Source organism: Vollenhovia emeryi, unplaced genomic scaffold, assembly GCF_000949405.1.
Source record: "Vollenhovia emeryi isolate VEMERY1.0 unplaced genomic scaffold, V.emery_V1.0 DF939139.1, whole genome shotgun sequence".
Classification (NCBI taxonomy): Eukaryota; Metazoa; Arthropoda; class Insecta; order Hymenoptera; family Formicidae; genus Vollenhovia; species Vollenhovia emeryi.
Window position 1 is genome coordinate 61,370 of NW_011967227.1, and position 15,992 is coordinate 77,361.

Below are 15,992 nucleotides of genomic sequence, written 5' to 3' on the forward strand. Positions count from 1 at the left end.
AATCCGTAGTCTGATACGGGCTTAAGTCGTGTCGGAAGAAATTGACCAATCACAGTTCATTATTCTCCTTACGGTCGAAGAATAGTGAACTGTGATTGGTCAATTTCTTCCGACACGACTTACGACATCCAATGTAGATGGACTCATTACGTCCATGATGTAGACCCAGCCTTAAAGCCTCCGCTACAATGATTCTCGGTTCTGTCTACAATGGTCGTAGTCGTAAGAATAATCGACTGCGATTGGTCAATTCTTATCGAGCGACTACGACTACGACCATTGTAGACAGAACCGAGAATCATTGTAGCGGAGGCTTAAGGCTGGGTCTACATTGGATGTCGTAAGTCGTGTCGGAAGAAATTGACCAATCACAGTTCATTATTCTTCGACCGTAAGGAGAATAATGAACTGTGATTGGTCAATTTCTTCCGACACGACTTACGACATCCAATGTAGACCCAGCCTAAGAAGAATAATGAACTGTGATTGGTCAATTTCTTCCGACACGACTTAAGCCCGTATCAGACTACGGATTGGGATTGGGATTAGATTGAAATTTAACCAATCACAGTAAAGTTTACTAATCTCAAGTTCAGTAGCTTTTACTCTGATTGGTCAAATTTCAATCTAATCCCAATCCCAATCCGTAGTCTGATACGGGCTTAAGAAGAACAGACCCAGAGTCTGTACGGTATACCATATAGTACACAAACAAAAGTACGTAATACCGTTGCATCTACAGGTGAAATTTGACGTATAAGTTTCGTCGTGGAATTTGTAACTCTACCGAGTAAACGAGTGTGCGTGTGAGAAAGAGAGAGAGCGTACGCGGTAACGTTCCGTGCGTATGAGAGAGAACAACCAGAGGTGGAGGTCTCGCGGTCGTAACGTAACGTCGCGAGCGTGCGTGGCTCTTCCGATGGGGAGATAACGACACGCGGCGGGGACCGGCGCGGCGCGACGCGAACGGAGCGTGCAAGACGTGTCACGTCCACGCGGCCGCGTCGTATGTGCTTTCTCGGCCTCCGCGGGACTCGCGCGCTCGCGTCGCCGCTATCGATCACGTCGGCGCGCCGCGCTGCGACACACGACGCTTGATCGCGAGCGAGCTGTAGCGAGCCGGAGCGAGCCGGAGCGAGCTGTGGAGCGAGCGGTCGACGCGAGCGTATCCGACCCGTCCTGTGTGTACCACGTGATCGTGGTTTACAAACGGCCGTTGTGACAAACCCGACCAACTGTCCGAGAGCGTGCTCGCGCGCGCGCTGTATACATACACACATACGTGGAGTTGACGCGCGACGCCTCTGCGGGACGCACTCGTGGTAAGGCCTAGAATTCACCAGAATCTAGAATTGGTCGCCGCCGCCGCAGCCTCTTTAAAATACGGCGCCGCTAATCTCGTATGCACCTGCGTGTGCGTGTGTGTGTGTGTGTGTGTGTGCGATTACCGTTTTCCGTGGAAATGTCACGTTTGTGCGCGATCACCCTCGTCGCCGAGCGAGTCCCGTTGAACCGAAGGAGAATCGGTCACCTGTGATGCCTCGACTAGGTTTTACCTCTCTCGGTCGTTGTACTTAGGTATTCCAAGCTGGAACGTGTAAGCTAGAATGTGCAGAGATAAGCGAGGACAGAAGCGATGGAACGTGTGTATCGTAAAAGTTGTAAAATAATCGATTCGACACTCGGCTTCGATTGCGAAACTTGCGGCTAAACAGCGCCTTGGCGAGCCGCGAAATTGTTCGATTAAATGCAAAGATATACGTTTTACATTGTATTAACAAAACGTCTCTCGTTTAGATATTTTCAAGCAGCCCGAACGTAAACCAGTAACGACAGTTACATTGTACAACAATCGATTCGATCCTCAATTATTGATTGCACGAATAAGCAGCGCTGCGGCAATCGGAATTGATTAAATGTACAGACGTATTTCATATTAAGAAAGCATCTTTTACTTAAGTATTTCAAGCTCGTGTAAGTCGAAACATAAACGAATAACAGTTTGATTGCAAGCTTGATTGCAGTTGAACTGCTTTGTCGCAAGCGATCAAATTATTGGATTCAAAGACACACATATTTTACTAAGAAAATACTTTTATACTCTTTTACTTAGGTGTCTCAATCTCGCGTAAGCAATTGAACGCTGAATGAATAAGAATAGCAGCCAAGTATGTGTATTGTAAAAAATTGTAATCCATTCTGTATCAATTTCGATTGCGTGGTCGAGTGACTGAACGGTGTTGTTGCGAATGATGAGATTTGATTAACAATAAGCGTTAAATTGATTGAAGATATATTTTACACGATTAAGACCTGGTTTCGCCAACGTCACTTAACTCTAAGCTTAGCTTAATTCATTCTTTGTCTCTTTTCAACTTTAGAAAGAGACAAGCGTGAATTAAACTAAGATTGAAGTTAAGCGACGCTTGGTGAAACCAGACCTAAGAGAATGCCTTTCCTGTAGTACTAACTTGTGTCTTTTTGTATTGTGTTCAGGTGCTGCGTTACATTCCACTGTAATTATATGTGCATTCATGAGGAATATGGGTGACAATATGGTAGCTTTATGGGATATCGTCCTCGCAATTAAGAAATGAAAATATGAAGAGTAGTGACCAGAAGGAGGGATCCGTCGACAAAAAGAGATATGTTTTCTTCTCGGATCCAGATGTTATCGCCAAACGCGCCGAGACTTCTGCCGTTGTGAGTAACGTTTACCCTGCTTGTATATACAAGATTCCACGTGGCTTTTTCATTGCAGGCAGCACAGATTACGCGACAACTCGGGGCGCAACGGAAGATTTTCGAGGAACAGCCAGCTGACTCGCGAGTGCCCGCGATCGGCGTCAGGAGCTTAGAAAATTTGCTATCCTATTATCCTGTACAGCCGTATCCCTTTACGTTTATTAGCGCAGTGAAACAGAAGCTCGCTTTGGAAGACCGTATTGACGTTGGCGCCAGAGCACATGACTCGAGCTCACCGGGAAAGAACAGTTTGACCACTTCGGTACTGAAGGTGGCTAGTATGCAAAGTCTGAATACGCGGAATCAGATTGTACAAAAGATGGACTTCATCAAACCGCTGAAAGTACCAGACCTGAAAATCTCCCCCAAAACACTGGATTTTTCCAGCAGAGAAAATTCTATTTCGAAGGAGCTGTCCTCGACCAAGTCCGAAGTAGCCGCAAAGGAATTTGCGCACGACAGATCCGAGGGTTTGAGGACTGGCGAGAGGGTACAGAGAAAATTGGACTTCTCCTCGGACGGGTCGTCGTTCATCAATTGCGAAAGCATAGAGCCGTTGAAAGCACCAAATGTCTCCATAGCGTCTAATTTAAGTAAGAAGAAGGAACACGTTAGAGACAGCTCCAGGGAAAAGGAGAACAGATCGAAGAGGATGAAAAAGGATGATTCTTCGTGTGCGAAGAGGGACGAGTGTGCGCAAGATCAAGTGAAACGCAGCCGGAGTCCGAGACGCGTCTCCCGAAAAGATGCCAGCGATATAGGTAACGTAAAATTGCCGAAGAACGAGAGACCATTCCATGCTGCAAAAAGCAGCGACTTCTCGTCGGCGAAGTCAAAAGACAAGAGTACTGTGGCGTCCATTGCTAAAAAGGATGACAAACGACAGAGATCCTTCAACGTGCAATCGGTGGAATTAACGAAAGACAATCCTCTGGAGCCCAAGATTAGAATATCTAATGAACCGTCGTTTTTCCCACTTTGGAAGGTGCTGGATAAAGTTACGATGAGAGATAACATGGGCGTTTTATCTAGCACTGAAAATAAATCTAAAGACGCGAGCCATTATTTTTTAAAGCAAAAGTCGGAGATGGAAGACTCGAAACATAAACCTGATTCGGATAGTAGACAATTGAAGCAAGACAAGTTAAATACCATCTACAAGGAGCAAACGAAGAGAGCGTCTGACAAGAATAAAATGTTGAATAGCAAAGTTGAAGATAAGCTGAACAGCGTCGATTCCGAGCCGTCGGAAGACATTGAGTTTATGTCTGAATCAAACAGTTCCAGGAGTCGTATCAGTGCTTATCCCGCAAGTTCCACGCAGTCGTCAAAAGGTAAGGATCTCGAGACGGCTATGGAGGGCAAACAAAACGTTAGTTCCGCCAGATCGACCAAAACTTCGGAGAATTTCAAATATACGGAACATTCCGTGGCGCAGTCCGCGAGCACAAGCGTTAAAAAGGACGAGGAGTCGAGTTCCCAGAGCATCGTTACGGCTAAAGAAACTACCATGCACGATAATTCAAATGATGTGGACGACAGTACACTGCCAGATGCATTGTTTGACCCTAGGAGAATCTCCTTCAGAGACGGCTATTGCCAGCCAGAATTTTATAATTTAATGACGCCGGAAAAAATGAATCTTATGCTCAGATCGAAGCGAAGAAGGCACTTGGTGCAGAGCAGCGATTCGGAAGTAGACGCGAGATGCCCGAAGTACAAGCCGACGGTAAAATCGGAAAAGGAGCAGGAGGAGATACAATTGGTGAGTCCGAAATACCACGTTTTATTCGGTTGTAACAATATATTTTTAATAAAGTGAAAGTGCATTGGAATTTCAGATGCACCCAACAGCTTTGCATATGCAATTTCAGGCGGAACTGCATCTTTACGATTCTTACAACGAGTCCCTCCGACAGGTAATGGACGTTGAAAAGTGTCTGCACAACGCCAAGTGCGAGGTGCAAGAGCAAAAGAATACGCAGAAAGTCGATGGAAAGGACGAAAAGGAGGTCGAGGAAATTGCGGAGGACTGTGCAGCTGCTGCGATCGATGACGATGCCGTTGAGAAAAGTAGGAAGTTATCAGTAGAATTACACATACTTATAGTAATATTCTTAAATATTTGAAATTAAAAATATATACGTAATTTTATGTACACATTTTTAACGTACATATTTTTACTATTAATGTATTTTCCTTACAGCAACATGGAATCCAGCTGATTATATGAAAAAGGACATTGCCGAGCCTCGGAAATCGAGCGACGAAGCGCACTTCAGTAGAGAGCATTATATTCCAACCCAGGGCAGCGACGAAGCCAATTATGGATTTAATTATGGAAAGTTTAACAAAGTGGTGGTCAAAGTGGCGGAGGTGCAAACGCAGACGGTGAACGACATAGCCACCCAGACGGACATATCCGCGGACGAGCGGAACGCGAAAAATAGATTATCGGAAAACGCGTACGAAATCTTGAGGGAAAACGAGATTCCCCAGCTGTCCTTAGATTCGGCCGAACAGTTCGAAGATCTGGACCAAATAGAAGAGATATCACTGCCAAGTAGAATAAGGACCATGTCGGAGATTAGTTTGCACGAAACTACGTCGTCGATAAAAACGGAAACCGGGACTGAGATTAGTATTTCGACTCGAGGTATGACGTGCTCGTACATAGATTCAGAGGTAAGCATATTTCGCCAGATGTGTGCTTTCGTTGGTAATTAATGTGTACACGGAGAGAATTGTCTCTTAAAATTTGTCCTGCAAAAAATCATGTGATCGTGGGACAATATGGTATTTTGAAGAATTTTATGCGACTTTTTTTAAATTTTGCCATACAGTTTACTAGTAAAATAGGTATAATTACTAGTGAAATGTATGGTAAAAAACTTTTGAAAATTCTTTGAAATGTGTTGTCCCACGATTGCATAATTTTCAGTATAAATTTCAAAAGAAAATGTTCTCCGTGTACATTAATTAAATATGTCTTATACGAACTTTCCTTCCAGATAGCACGACTGTTGAGGGACGAGAATCAATTGAGCCATCAGATAAAAGAGTTTTTAAAATCTCAGGAGAAAACGTTAAATGACAAAACCAGGAAATTGGTCGAGCTGGAAGAGCAAAAACGCGCACTGAAGGATACCGGACAAGACAGCCGTTCTGTGAAAAAGAAGCAGAGAGCTCTGCTTCTAAAACTGGAAGAGGAGAAGAAAGAAATTAAAAGGTGAGGCGACATTTGTGTAACTATGTACTGTACTTTCGACTCACTTGTACTAAATTTTCCCGTTTATTGACAGATTAAAACGTTTGTGCGAGGTTACGAGCCAGGAACGAAAGGATGTGTTGCAAAAGCAGAGAGAAATGTTTAATCAGCAGATGTCAACGAAGACGAATATCCTGTCGAAATTGAAGAAGACCGCGGACAGTCAGTCGCCGAGAAGATTGTCGGGTCCAATGAAGGGTTACGATATACGCAGCAATAGCTCTGTAAGCTCCTTAATCGAATCGGACAAATCTCAGCACGATCGGTCTCAGATCGACGCACGCTTGCAGGCGTCCGAGAGCGACGCGTCCAAATTTAACTGGTTCAAGTCCAACAGGTTGATAAGTCTGGCCGCAGAAAACAATACGTTTGCGGCGAGATTCGACGATTTGGATAAGAGTAAGGAACAGGAGAAGAGTCCCACGCAGTTGCTGAGGAAGAGCGATATGTCGAAATACGAGCTGCGGTCTCGAAAGTACGAGGAAAAGATGCCCAGGGCGGATGTCTTGCGGCAGAAGCAAAATCAGCTGCACATGGAGTCCAAGTGGATTCAGGGCCATCCTATGAAGATAAATATGCGGCTCTTGGAAAATCAGGATCAGATCAGGCTGTCACCGAGACCGGAGGTGGACACGTCGGTGCCGATAAAATCCGAATCTGATGCACTAGGAGTGGAGGAGCTGTCGATGGAGGTGCTGTCTAAAAGATCACGAACGTCGCAAGTAACGGATCCTTCCGTACAAACCGCGACCGCCGCGAAAGAGAAAGAGTCGACTTCTAACGCCGCCGAGAGCGAATCCATAAAGGAGGAGATAAGCGCGACGGTCCAAGACACCCTTTCAAAGATGACGCAGTCACAAATCTCCGAAATAACGCAGACGAGCACGAGTAAAACCTCGAAGAAGATTGACAAGTCTACCGCGAGCGACGTATCTAAAAAGTTGCAGCACAACGCCGAGCTGAAAACGAGCTCGAAGCGGAAAAATTCCAAGTATCAGAAAACGAAATCGTCCTCCAGTATATCGACGGAGAATGTATTGCGGTCCAAGTCGAGCTCCCACATATCGGAGGAGCTTATTAAGCATCACGACAAACGAACGAAAGTGGAAAACGAATTGCTGCAGTTAGACAACAACGAGGAGAGTTCGATCTTGGGCGAGTTAGATGTTAACGAGAGCCAAGCCTCGCTTCAGGCGCTCGTTAAGCATTCCAAGACTGCCAAGGACAAAAACTCCAAGTTATCGAGCGAGATAGCAAGCAAGAGCAAGGAGAACGGGTCCGCTCAGACTTCGAGCAGAAAATTTGAGGCTCAAGGTCTTTCCAGGAACGAACGAGACGACCGAAACGCATCCACGTCTCTGATCAGCACCTTTGCCGTTTCCCATCACAGCTCCGAAGAAAGTGAGAAAAATCTCTCGAGATCCGTGGTCCTCAGGTCGCAGGACAGAGAATTGGAACAGTAAGTGCGCGCTCACATTCGTTTGTCACATTGTCCCTTTCCACCTTTAACGATCTCAAATGCTCGGGCACTGCTGCTCGGCGCGTGCACTCCGCTAATAAAATTCCGAATCACTAAAATCGTGCGCCGGCAGATCTAATAATAAACCCGCGTGCATCTCCGCGCCGCATCAAGCGGAGCATTGTAAAAATAGATTCTCCGGAGAGGCGACCCGCGTATGCACGTGCGTATTCCCGGGGCTGTACACCTTTTCCGTTCTCCTCAGGTTTCTCAACGCACGCGAAACGGCAATTGCATCGCGCAAGAACTGCGTCGAGGAGTGGATGGCGTGGCACGCGAGGCTGCGGGCGGAGGAGGACCGCGTCACTCATATGGAGCAGGCGGCGTTCAAGCTCGTTGCGGCAGCGTCGAATGTTTTGTCTCAGCAAGGCGGCGGTAACAAATGCACTTATACGCATAAAAGCTCAACTGACAATAACGTGCGGTGATTCCTTGATAAATTTCGTATTAAATTCACCTGTAAACGAGCTCCAGAAAGACCCTTTGCGGATATCATAATAATGCTCGTATCGTTGTGACAAATTGTTACTTTATTAGATATTAATTAAGTGTAGCTCTTTGCATAATTTCAAACTCTGATCACGATCAGAGAGACGTCTGTGCTCTTTTATAGATACCACCGTGTCGTCCGACACGAGCGACGTCGAAGGAAGGATAGGCCTTCTCACTGAGAAATTAGCGGAGCGGCGTCTCGAAATGGCGCGTCTAAAGAGAGAGGCCAAGAAGCAAGCGAAGAAACAGTTACGTGCTCTGGAGGCAAACCTGCTGAATCAAATCAAGGTAAGTCTGCATACGCGGATAATTTGATTATTGCTGCCCTACATGAAATGTATCTCCTTGTACCCGACAGAAGTACGACACGACCATCCACGAGATGCGCAAGAAGCTGGAATCGAAGAAAGTTGTTAAAGAGTCCGACAAGTTAGCTATAGAGCCAAAGTCGTTGGCCGACTTCAAAGTACCTGAAATACCGCTTAAGAGGATACAGGACATTTACAAGAGCAGCGATTTATTGAGATCCAGATCGGAATCGGATCTCCTGCTGACGAGGAATCAGCAGAAAGATTTCCTGAAGCCCGCGACGCACGTGGCGTACGACGACAAGCGCGAGAGTGACAGTCCTCAGAAGTCTACGAGATCCCCGGATGTCAAGGGCGCGAACGCTCTCGCATTAAAGAGCACTACAGATCCCAGTATTTTGTGCGATTACACGTCGACGGAGGCGTACGATAAGATTCAAACTGTGCCTTCGGCGTCGTCGACTTCGAACGACACGCGGTCTGGAAAATATTCTCTTTCCGCGGAAAGACAAATCGAAGAGTCTACTACCGCCGACGTGGAACAAATTAGCGTGTCGCACGACGAAAATGCTAGAACGGATCTCAGTACTGTGCGATCGGAACTGGAAGTGCGAACGACGTCGGACGCGAGATTCGTAGATCGCAGTATTATCAACACCGAGTCGGCGGATGGTAGATTAACCACCAATGTCGATCAATCTCAGCCAAAGACTCCCACGATACTGTCCGAGATTCCGGAAATAGGTAGCGTCGAATACTCCAAGTCTGTCCCGAGCGGATCCGCGCGTTCTGCGGAAAATGTTGCGCGTGTCGCTGATTCCAGTATACTCACCTATTCGAGAAAGTTGGATTTTCTGCAGCTAAACAATAAGAACTTGAGCGAGGATATAAGTTCCATCGAGAAGGACATTAAGGCGCTTTCGGAGATAATGTCGCGCTTAAGTAATGAATCGAATGACAAGTCTAGGGCGAATCTCGATGAAAGGAACACGTCGCAGGATATATCGGAGATAATATCCAAGTCGGTTTTGAGCGACCAAATAATTGATATTGAAAACGAAGAGCGGCGAGCAACGTTGTCCGAGAAGGAGGTCGACACCGAGTCGCCTTCCTTGGTGAACAATAGAAAATCAATATCTTCCGATGATTTCAGCCATGACAAATACGTATCGGAAAGACTAAGTGGCGAATCGGCAATAATCCCGGAAGAAGCTCCTACCATCTCCAATTTGCCCCGCGAAATCGATTACGAAGCCAAGAGTCGAGAGATTATGAACGAGATCGAGAAGTCTGTACTGTCGCAGCATATTAAGATTGCGAGCGGCGATCACACTTCAGTGTTAGAAACTGGAAATGAGGAGTTGCTCAACGATCTGGTCTCCGAGCTCGATATGAAATCGATTTCCGAGATTCTCTCCAAAGTGTCAGAGAGCAAAAAGAGTCTAGATCTCGCGAAGAGCACGGCGACCCAAATTGTCGACGACTCGAAGAAAGGGATAAACGAACAAAGCGATTTAAATGAAACGATACTCGAGAAGGACTTCGTTAAAGCTCAAACGGAAGAAGCGTATTCTCTGAAACTTGCCGAGCGTTTCAACAATACGTCGGTGCAATCTCCCATCATCTCCGGTCACCGTTCGAAGGAAACGCTGTCGCAAGGCAACTCGCGAGGTGGTTCGGCCTCAAGTCAGAGTCCGCGCGTGTTCGCCGCTGAAGATTTGAAACCGTCGAGAGATATTCCCGAGGCAGAGGCCAGAATCGGTCCCGCCGATGACGCGGAGATACCAGGACCGGAGGACCTCGAGGAAGATATTCGTACGGAGGCACTCGACGGTACCGTGGACTCGCCGGCGCTCGCGTCTCGCACCGATCGAGATCGGTCGCGCGCGGCCAGCGCGAGAAACATTTCCCAGGACAAGGACGACTGGACGACGTCCGACTCGTTCGAAGTACCGCAAGATGGGATTAGCGTTGGGGCACGTGAAGAATTGGAGAATTCGAGGTTGGACGACACCGCGAATAATTTCTCGGAAAAGGCCGCGTCGCGCCTCGACGACGTGACGGATCGAGAAGCCGAGAGCAATTTAATAAGCGACGCTGACGCGTCGGCCTTTCTTCCAAAAGGGGAGTCTACCAACGTGCAGGACGTTACGTTCGACGACGCGGTGGCACAATCTGAAGTGAAAAGCAACGACGAGCTCGACGATATCTTGGCTATAATCGCCAGGGAAAATGACGAGGAGAAGAGCGCTCCTGGGGGTGAAAAGCTTGATGTGATCTCCGATTCCATGACCGAATTGTTAGACAGAGTTAAGGATATTGTGGAAAATGATGGGGGGAATGTGGATCATTTTAAAGGACTCTTATGTGACGTGGACATCAGCATGGATGATCGAATCGATCCAGTTTTAGACCCCTCGATATTGAGTAAAGCGCAAGGCGAGGTAAACGCGGAAGAGGAAAGTAATATGGTCTCTGTGGACGCTCGCAAGGATGACGAAGCCAGCCAACGCGAAGAAATAATAGATACGTCGTCGCGAACAGTCGGCGATGAATCTGCCGTAAATGTAAACCTGTACGTGGAGCTCGGCGACGAGGAGAGTCCGAGCGAGGCGCCGGAGGTACAGGAGATTATAATAACGGAGCTGGATTCGAGCAGCGCCGAGGACAACGCGTTGTCCGAGCTTGAGATTGACGCGAGAGTCGAGCTGGCCGAGGGAGAAGAATCTGCCGCGCGCGACGCGAAGGGAAACGAGGGCGCGGTGCCTGTCGAGGTGAAGGAATGTCTGGAATCGATCTCGGAGCGAGACAGTTCGGATGGCGAGCAGCTGGACAACCTTGTGGAGGTCGCCGTGAGCGGATTGGACACAGTAGAGAAGACTGTCGCGTCCTCGCGCGACTCTCCCAGGCCGGTGTTGGACGATGCGACGTCCACGGCGCAGACTGGCCGAGCTGAGGGAGAGACGGCGGACGACATCGCCGTGGAGAGTGACAAAGTCGCGGGGTCGGAGACTATCAACAAGACGTTCGACGTGCTGAAAGATCCGGAATACGAGGACATCTCCGAGGAGAGCCTCGAGGTGTCCGAGATTCTGGACAGGGACGACCTTCCAAGGGCGAAGAAGCTGCCGAGCTTGCCGGAGAGGTATCAAACCACCCAAAAGTCGGAAGACGTGCTGAGAATACTGGACGAGATCTCGCAGAAGTCGTCGCTCGACTCCGCGAGCGACTCACGGGCCAACGAGAGGAGCGCTCGGAGCGCGACGGAGGAGATCGGCGAGGTCCCGGGCGCAGAGGATTCCGCACGTCGAACGACGAGCAAGCTTGAAGAAGAGTCCTACGAAGTGGACGGATCGAAGGGTCCACTCCTGGAAGAGGTAAACTCGCAGGACAAACGGTCGGCCAGCGACGCGGACGGCTTATCGGAGAGGAAACTGTCTCCTCTGAGGCTGGACGAGGACGACAAGTCCTCTCGGATAATAGATGAGCTGCGCGAGAGGGTCTCGCAGCTGCAGGAGCAGAATGGCTCGTCCGAGTCCAGCGAGGCCGGCGACACTCCACGGGGCGTGTCCGAGATCGAGATGGACTCGCCGAGAGACTTCAACGACTCGAGGCTGGACATCGACATCCTGGACGACGATCTGCTGAGCGGCACCAAGGCGGCGAACCGGAGCACCGACATGGAGACCAATTTCCATTCCGCGTCCATCGTCGCCTCACCCGACAAGGACATCGAGGCTATGATCTACGAGTTAAAAGGTGACTCTCGCCACTCCGTATTCGTTAGTCCAAGTAATATTAGAATATCGTTTTATATAAAGTTGGAGAAATATAGTAGACTATATACAGTCACAACTTTAAATTCTGCTCTATATCTAATGTCTGAATCAGAGTATATCAATCCTATATTATAGTACTCATCCGTCCGACTGTACATATTTTTTCAAACTCGAAACGTTATGTGTGTCGTTATGAAAGTTATATAAATATTGTAACCCAGTCGGTACCTCGCTATCGAATGGATGCCTGGTCTAATGTGCGGGATAATCTCTAGCCGCGACACGTTGCGAAGCAATGATCTTTGAAAGATGCTATTCGAGCGATTGAGCCGCAATAGTCGAATAACATATTTCAAGGCATACCTGTATATGTTGAGAGAACACATAGTGGATCTCTCTTTTTTTTCTCTCTTTCTCTCTTTCTCAACAAATTACTGTTGTCATTCTCGACCGAGATCATGCGATGCAATTTTTATATGTGGGCTGACCATCTCAGAGACACTCGGTACATACACATCTCGATCTATACACATTTATATACTACAGAAAAACACCTTTTGTTTTTTATAATGGCTGTGTGCTCTCCTGTGCAAAAGCGTTGCCTGGTATAGCCATGTGTTGTTTATTTTCAGACAAATAGCAAAGTCGAGATTATATTTGTCTAAAGGTAATACACGAAACTACGAATGATACGAACATTGACTTGTCTTTATCTCTGTACAAATCGGTGTCGCATGAAATGCTTGATCCTCTCATTATTGGTCCGTATGCGCACAAAGAAAGGCCTGTAAATATTATGCATCACAACACACAATTATTCATCGATTACTGTCCACCTTTCTCTTCCCTCCGAGCCTGTCAGAAGAGATTTACCGTCGTGTACAGGTGTTATATGGAATGTCCCACCTTGTCACAGCTTCGTACTATTTTATATAAATATATATTATGTATATGTGTATGTGCACACACAACGGTGCATTATATATGCATAAACATACATATATATGTGCATTAAAATATTTTCTTGATATATTCTCCCAACTTTTAACCGTCCCTCTCCTTACAGCACTCTCAGTTTAAGTATATAAATTGTGAACCCCCGATGTAATGTGAAGGCTCGTGTTGCTTTACCCGACAAACTTGTCTCTCTCTCTCTCTTTCTCTCTGTCTGCCCATCGTATTTACAGATATGTATATTTCTCGCTTACTCCGTACAGCTTCGCTGGGACAGCCTGGTCAGGACCTCGCCGAACTGGAAGCTAAGCTGCTTCGAATCGAGCAACTGCAGATCGAGTTGGAGGTACGTATTCCTTTTACGATCAGTTGATCGCAAACACGGACATTTGGCTTGAGTGCACACGTGAACGAAACGTTACTTTTAAGATCAAGAAACTGGAAGCGGAGGAAGTGTCTTACTACGTGAGAGAGATACCGAACAAGCCGCCGCCTCCTTACACCCCGCCTGGAGATGGCCGGCTGTCGGCTTCGCTCGGTTCGCCCTCGTTGATCACCGCCGTAATCCCGTCGAACGTCGAGGAACTGACGTCGTTCACTGAGAAGGCCACGACCTTGATATACAATGCCAAGCTGGCCGGCGAGGACATCGCAAGTCTGGAAGCGCCCGCCGAGATCTACGAACTGACCAAAGATAAGAGCGAGAAGAGGGACAGGCGAATCTACAATACTTTCCTGTTCGACCTCTGTAAGGAGACCATCGTGGAGGTGTATCGGGCGGAGTACGAGAAGCCCGGGCCGAGTTGGACGAAGCCGAACGTGAAGATAAAGCCCACGATGAAGATCCCGAAGAACGTCGAGGAGCTGATCGAGTACGTGAATAAGGAGGTCGCCACGCTGTTCGGTTTCAAGACGAAGCTGCAGCGCGAAAATATGGTGATGCGGTGGAGCAGGAAGCGTAGGGACAGGGTCGACGAGTTGCTGGCGAGAGAGGCCCAGGCCGAGGAGGACGAGTGGACCAAGTTTCATCACGACGAGCTGGCGGTGAAGAACGGACTCACGGTAGCCATACTGGACACCCTCGTGATGGAGACTGCGACCGTGATGAAAATAGCCTACGGTAAGAAGAGGAGAATGATGGCGTAGCAGTTCGTTAACTTTCGCGTCTGAATAGCGGCACTATCTTGCGGTTCATTGTTAATTAAGACGAGCGAAAGAGTGAAGGATATCCTCTCAGTCAATGTTTCCTCAGGACTGCGTTTCCATTCGCACTTTTGTCCACTAGTACCTTAAGCGTAACGTATAGGCTGGTTCCTATTTATTTGTTAACTATGCAATTTGTTGTTCTTCTTTCTTTTCACATTACTCAAGCTCTGGCGCGCGTGAATGTTCAAGTAGACAAACCACGGTGATGCATGTATGACTGAAAGAACGGAGAGAGAAAGAGAGAATATAGAAATGTAATTAACACTAGCCATTCACAATTTGATAATCAAATGCCCTAGGTCAGTTTTAAAATTGATTTTTGTTAACGGCGAGTTTAACGAGTTTCTAGCGTTTAACGACGATTATACATATGTTATATCATAGGGCTATCATAGAAAAAGTAACGTAAGACACGCGATACCCTATGTTTCTACGAGAATGACAAATAATAATCATCGAATATTACGGAGCGTTTCGTTCAATTTAACATGCGCCGAATTTTATCGGATCAATAGAATCAGAAGTACGATCTCTCGTTACGCGAGTTTGATACTTTGCTTCTTCATCAGCTGTAATTTATCGAGATTGCACAATGTGTCGTCCCAACGATTATACAAACGATAATTGTACAGCCGCGTCGCATCGTAATTGAACGAAACGTTTCCCGGATTGCCGTGTATCGTGTTTTAACGAAATGTAGTAGAATATAAGTAGCGTTTCAATAAGTCACGTTGGACAGCAGTCACATGCTCAATTACTTGTAAAGAAATTAACAAAATTTAAAACGGAAAGACTGACATTTCGGGGCCATTTTGATCGAAATTATGAAACCGTTGAAAGAAATACGTAGATGGAGATTGTAGCCGGCAATACAGGGTGAGGCGCATAAACATTTCATCTCGGAGATTATTTTCTCTCTGTTAATACCTCCAGGCATTTTAAACCGCGTCTTATGTGCTTCTCTCCTGCATATTGGTTTTCGCGAGGTAGACTAGTTTTTCTTTTTAATTAAACCGCGTACACAGGCCCTGTAATCATACAGAATACAGTCAAGATTGAGTCCTATATACAGTCATTACATTTACTCTTGTTATCGACGAAACTACCTTTGTTGATGGACTGATAATCGATCAATATGCGTTTTAGTTCAGTCGCGTCCGATCGCTGCGATTCCGTTTCACTCGTGTAACTTTACGTTCGTGGTTGTGATGTAAACGTTAAGACTCACGGGAAGCCGCGACGGTGGCACACGCAAATCCGCAATTCCTCGTCACTTTTTCTCGACATCTCAGCCGTCGTTCAGCGATACGCGGCGTTGATGATGTGCCCCGTCTCTGAAATTCCTATATCGCTGTAATGAAAATGTAAATACCGCAACGCTCAAGCGCTTTCGTATAATTTTAATTAGAACGTAACTTTTACCGAAACTCCCACGTGCGGACCGCCCTGAAGAGTCTTTCTCCGTTTGCAGGGTACTCTTGTAGAGTTGTTCACAAATGTCTTTACGTTAGCAATTCTCGGCCGCGTCTGTAGTTGTTACAGAGATTGTTCACGTATGTAGTGTTGAATATGTACTTAACTAAGGTATATTTTATAATAAACTTTTTCTGAAAAGAGAGAGAGAGAGAGAGAGAGATCTTTCTGCTGCAACACATCTGCGACAAAAAAAGATAAAACTAACTTGATGAAATAATCTAGGACTATGTTTAAAATTAAGGGAG

At 46.8% G+C, this 15,992-nt stretch overlaps 1 protein-coding gene across 7 annotated transcripts; it reads left to right on the top strand.

The window, feature by feature from the left end:
* The first annotated feature begins 614 nt into the window (after positions 1-614).
* LOC105567229 (centrosome-associated protein 350-like) lies at positions 615-15,889 on the top strand. 7 transcript variants are annotated; one of them, XM_012021919.1, is made up of 12 exons: positions 615-717; positions 2,497-2,703; positions 2,762-4,510; positions 4,587-4,818; positions 4,952-5,430; positions 5,757-5,974; positions 6,048-7,472; positions 7,738-7,907; positions 8,122-8,312; positions 8,383-12,091; positions 13,329-13,411; positions 13,495-15,889. In XM_012021919.1, exons 2-12 carry the CDS (start codon positions 2,602-2,604, stop codon positions 14,209-14,211), a joined length of 9,075 nt encoding a protein of 3,024 aa, XP_011877309.1. In that variant the 5' UTR covers positions 615-717; positions 2,497-2,601; the 3' UTR covers positions 14,212-15,889. The 7 variants fall into 7 exon arrangements, with proteins under 7 accessions (XP_011877309.1, XP_011877305.1, XP_011877311.1 ...); XM_012021915.1 differs by lacking the exon at positions 615-717 and adding an exon at positions 728-1,322; XM_012021921.1 differs by lacking the exon at positions 615-717 and adding an exon at positions 728-1,322 and having other exon boundaries at positions 8,146-8,312.
* The last annotated feature ends 103 nt before the right edge of the window (positions 15,890-15,992 follow it).

Coding starts and splice junctions, on each gene's coding strand:
- LOC105567229 (XM_012021919.1), top strand. CDS start 2,602: ATGAAGAGTAGTGACCAGAAGGAGGGATCCGTCGACAAAAAGAGATAT. Junction 5,975..6,047: donor GAGAAGAAAGAAATTAAAAG/GTGAGGCGACAT, acceptor GTTTATTGACAG/ATTAAAACGTTTGTGCGAGG. Junction 13,412..13,494: donor AACTGCAGATCGAGTTGGAG/GTACGTATTCCT, acceptor GTTACTTTTAAG/ATCAAGAAACTGGAAGCGGA.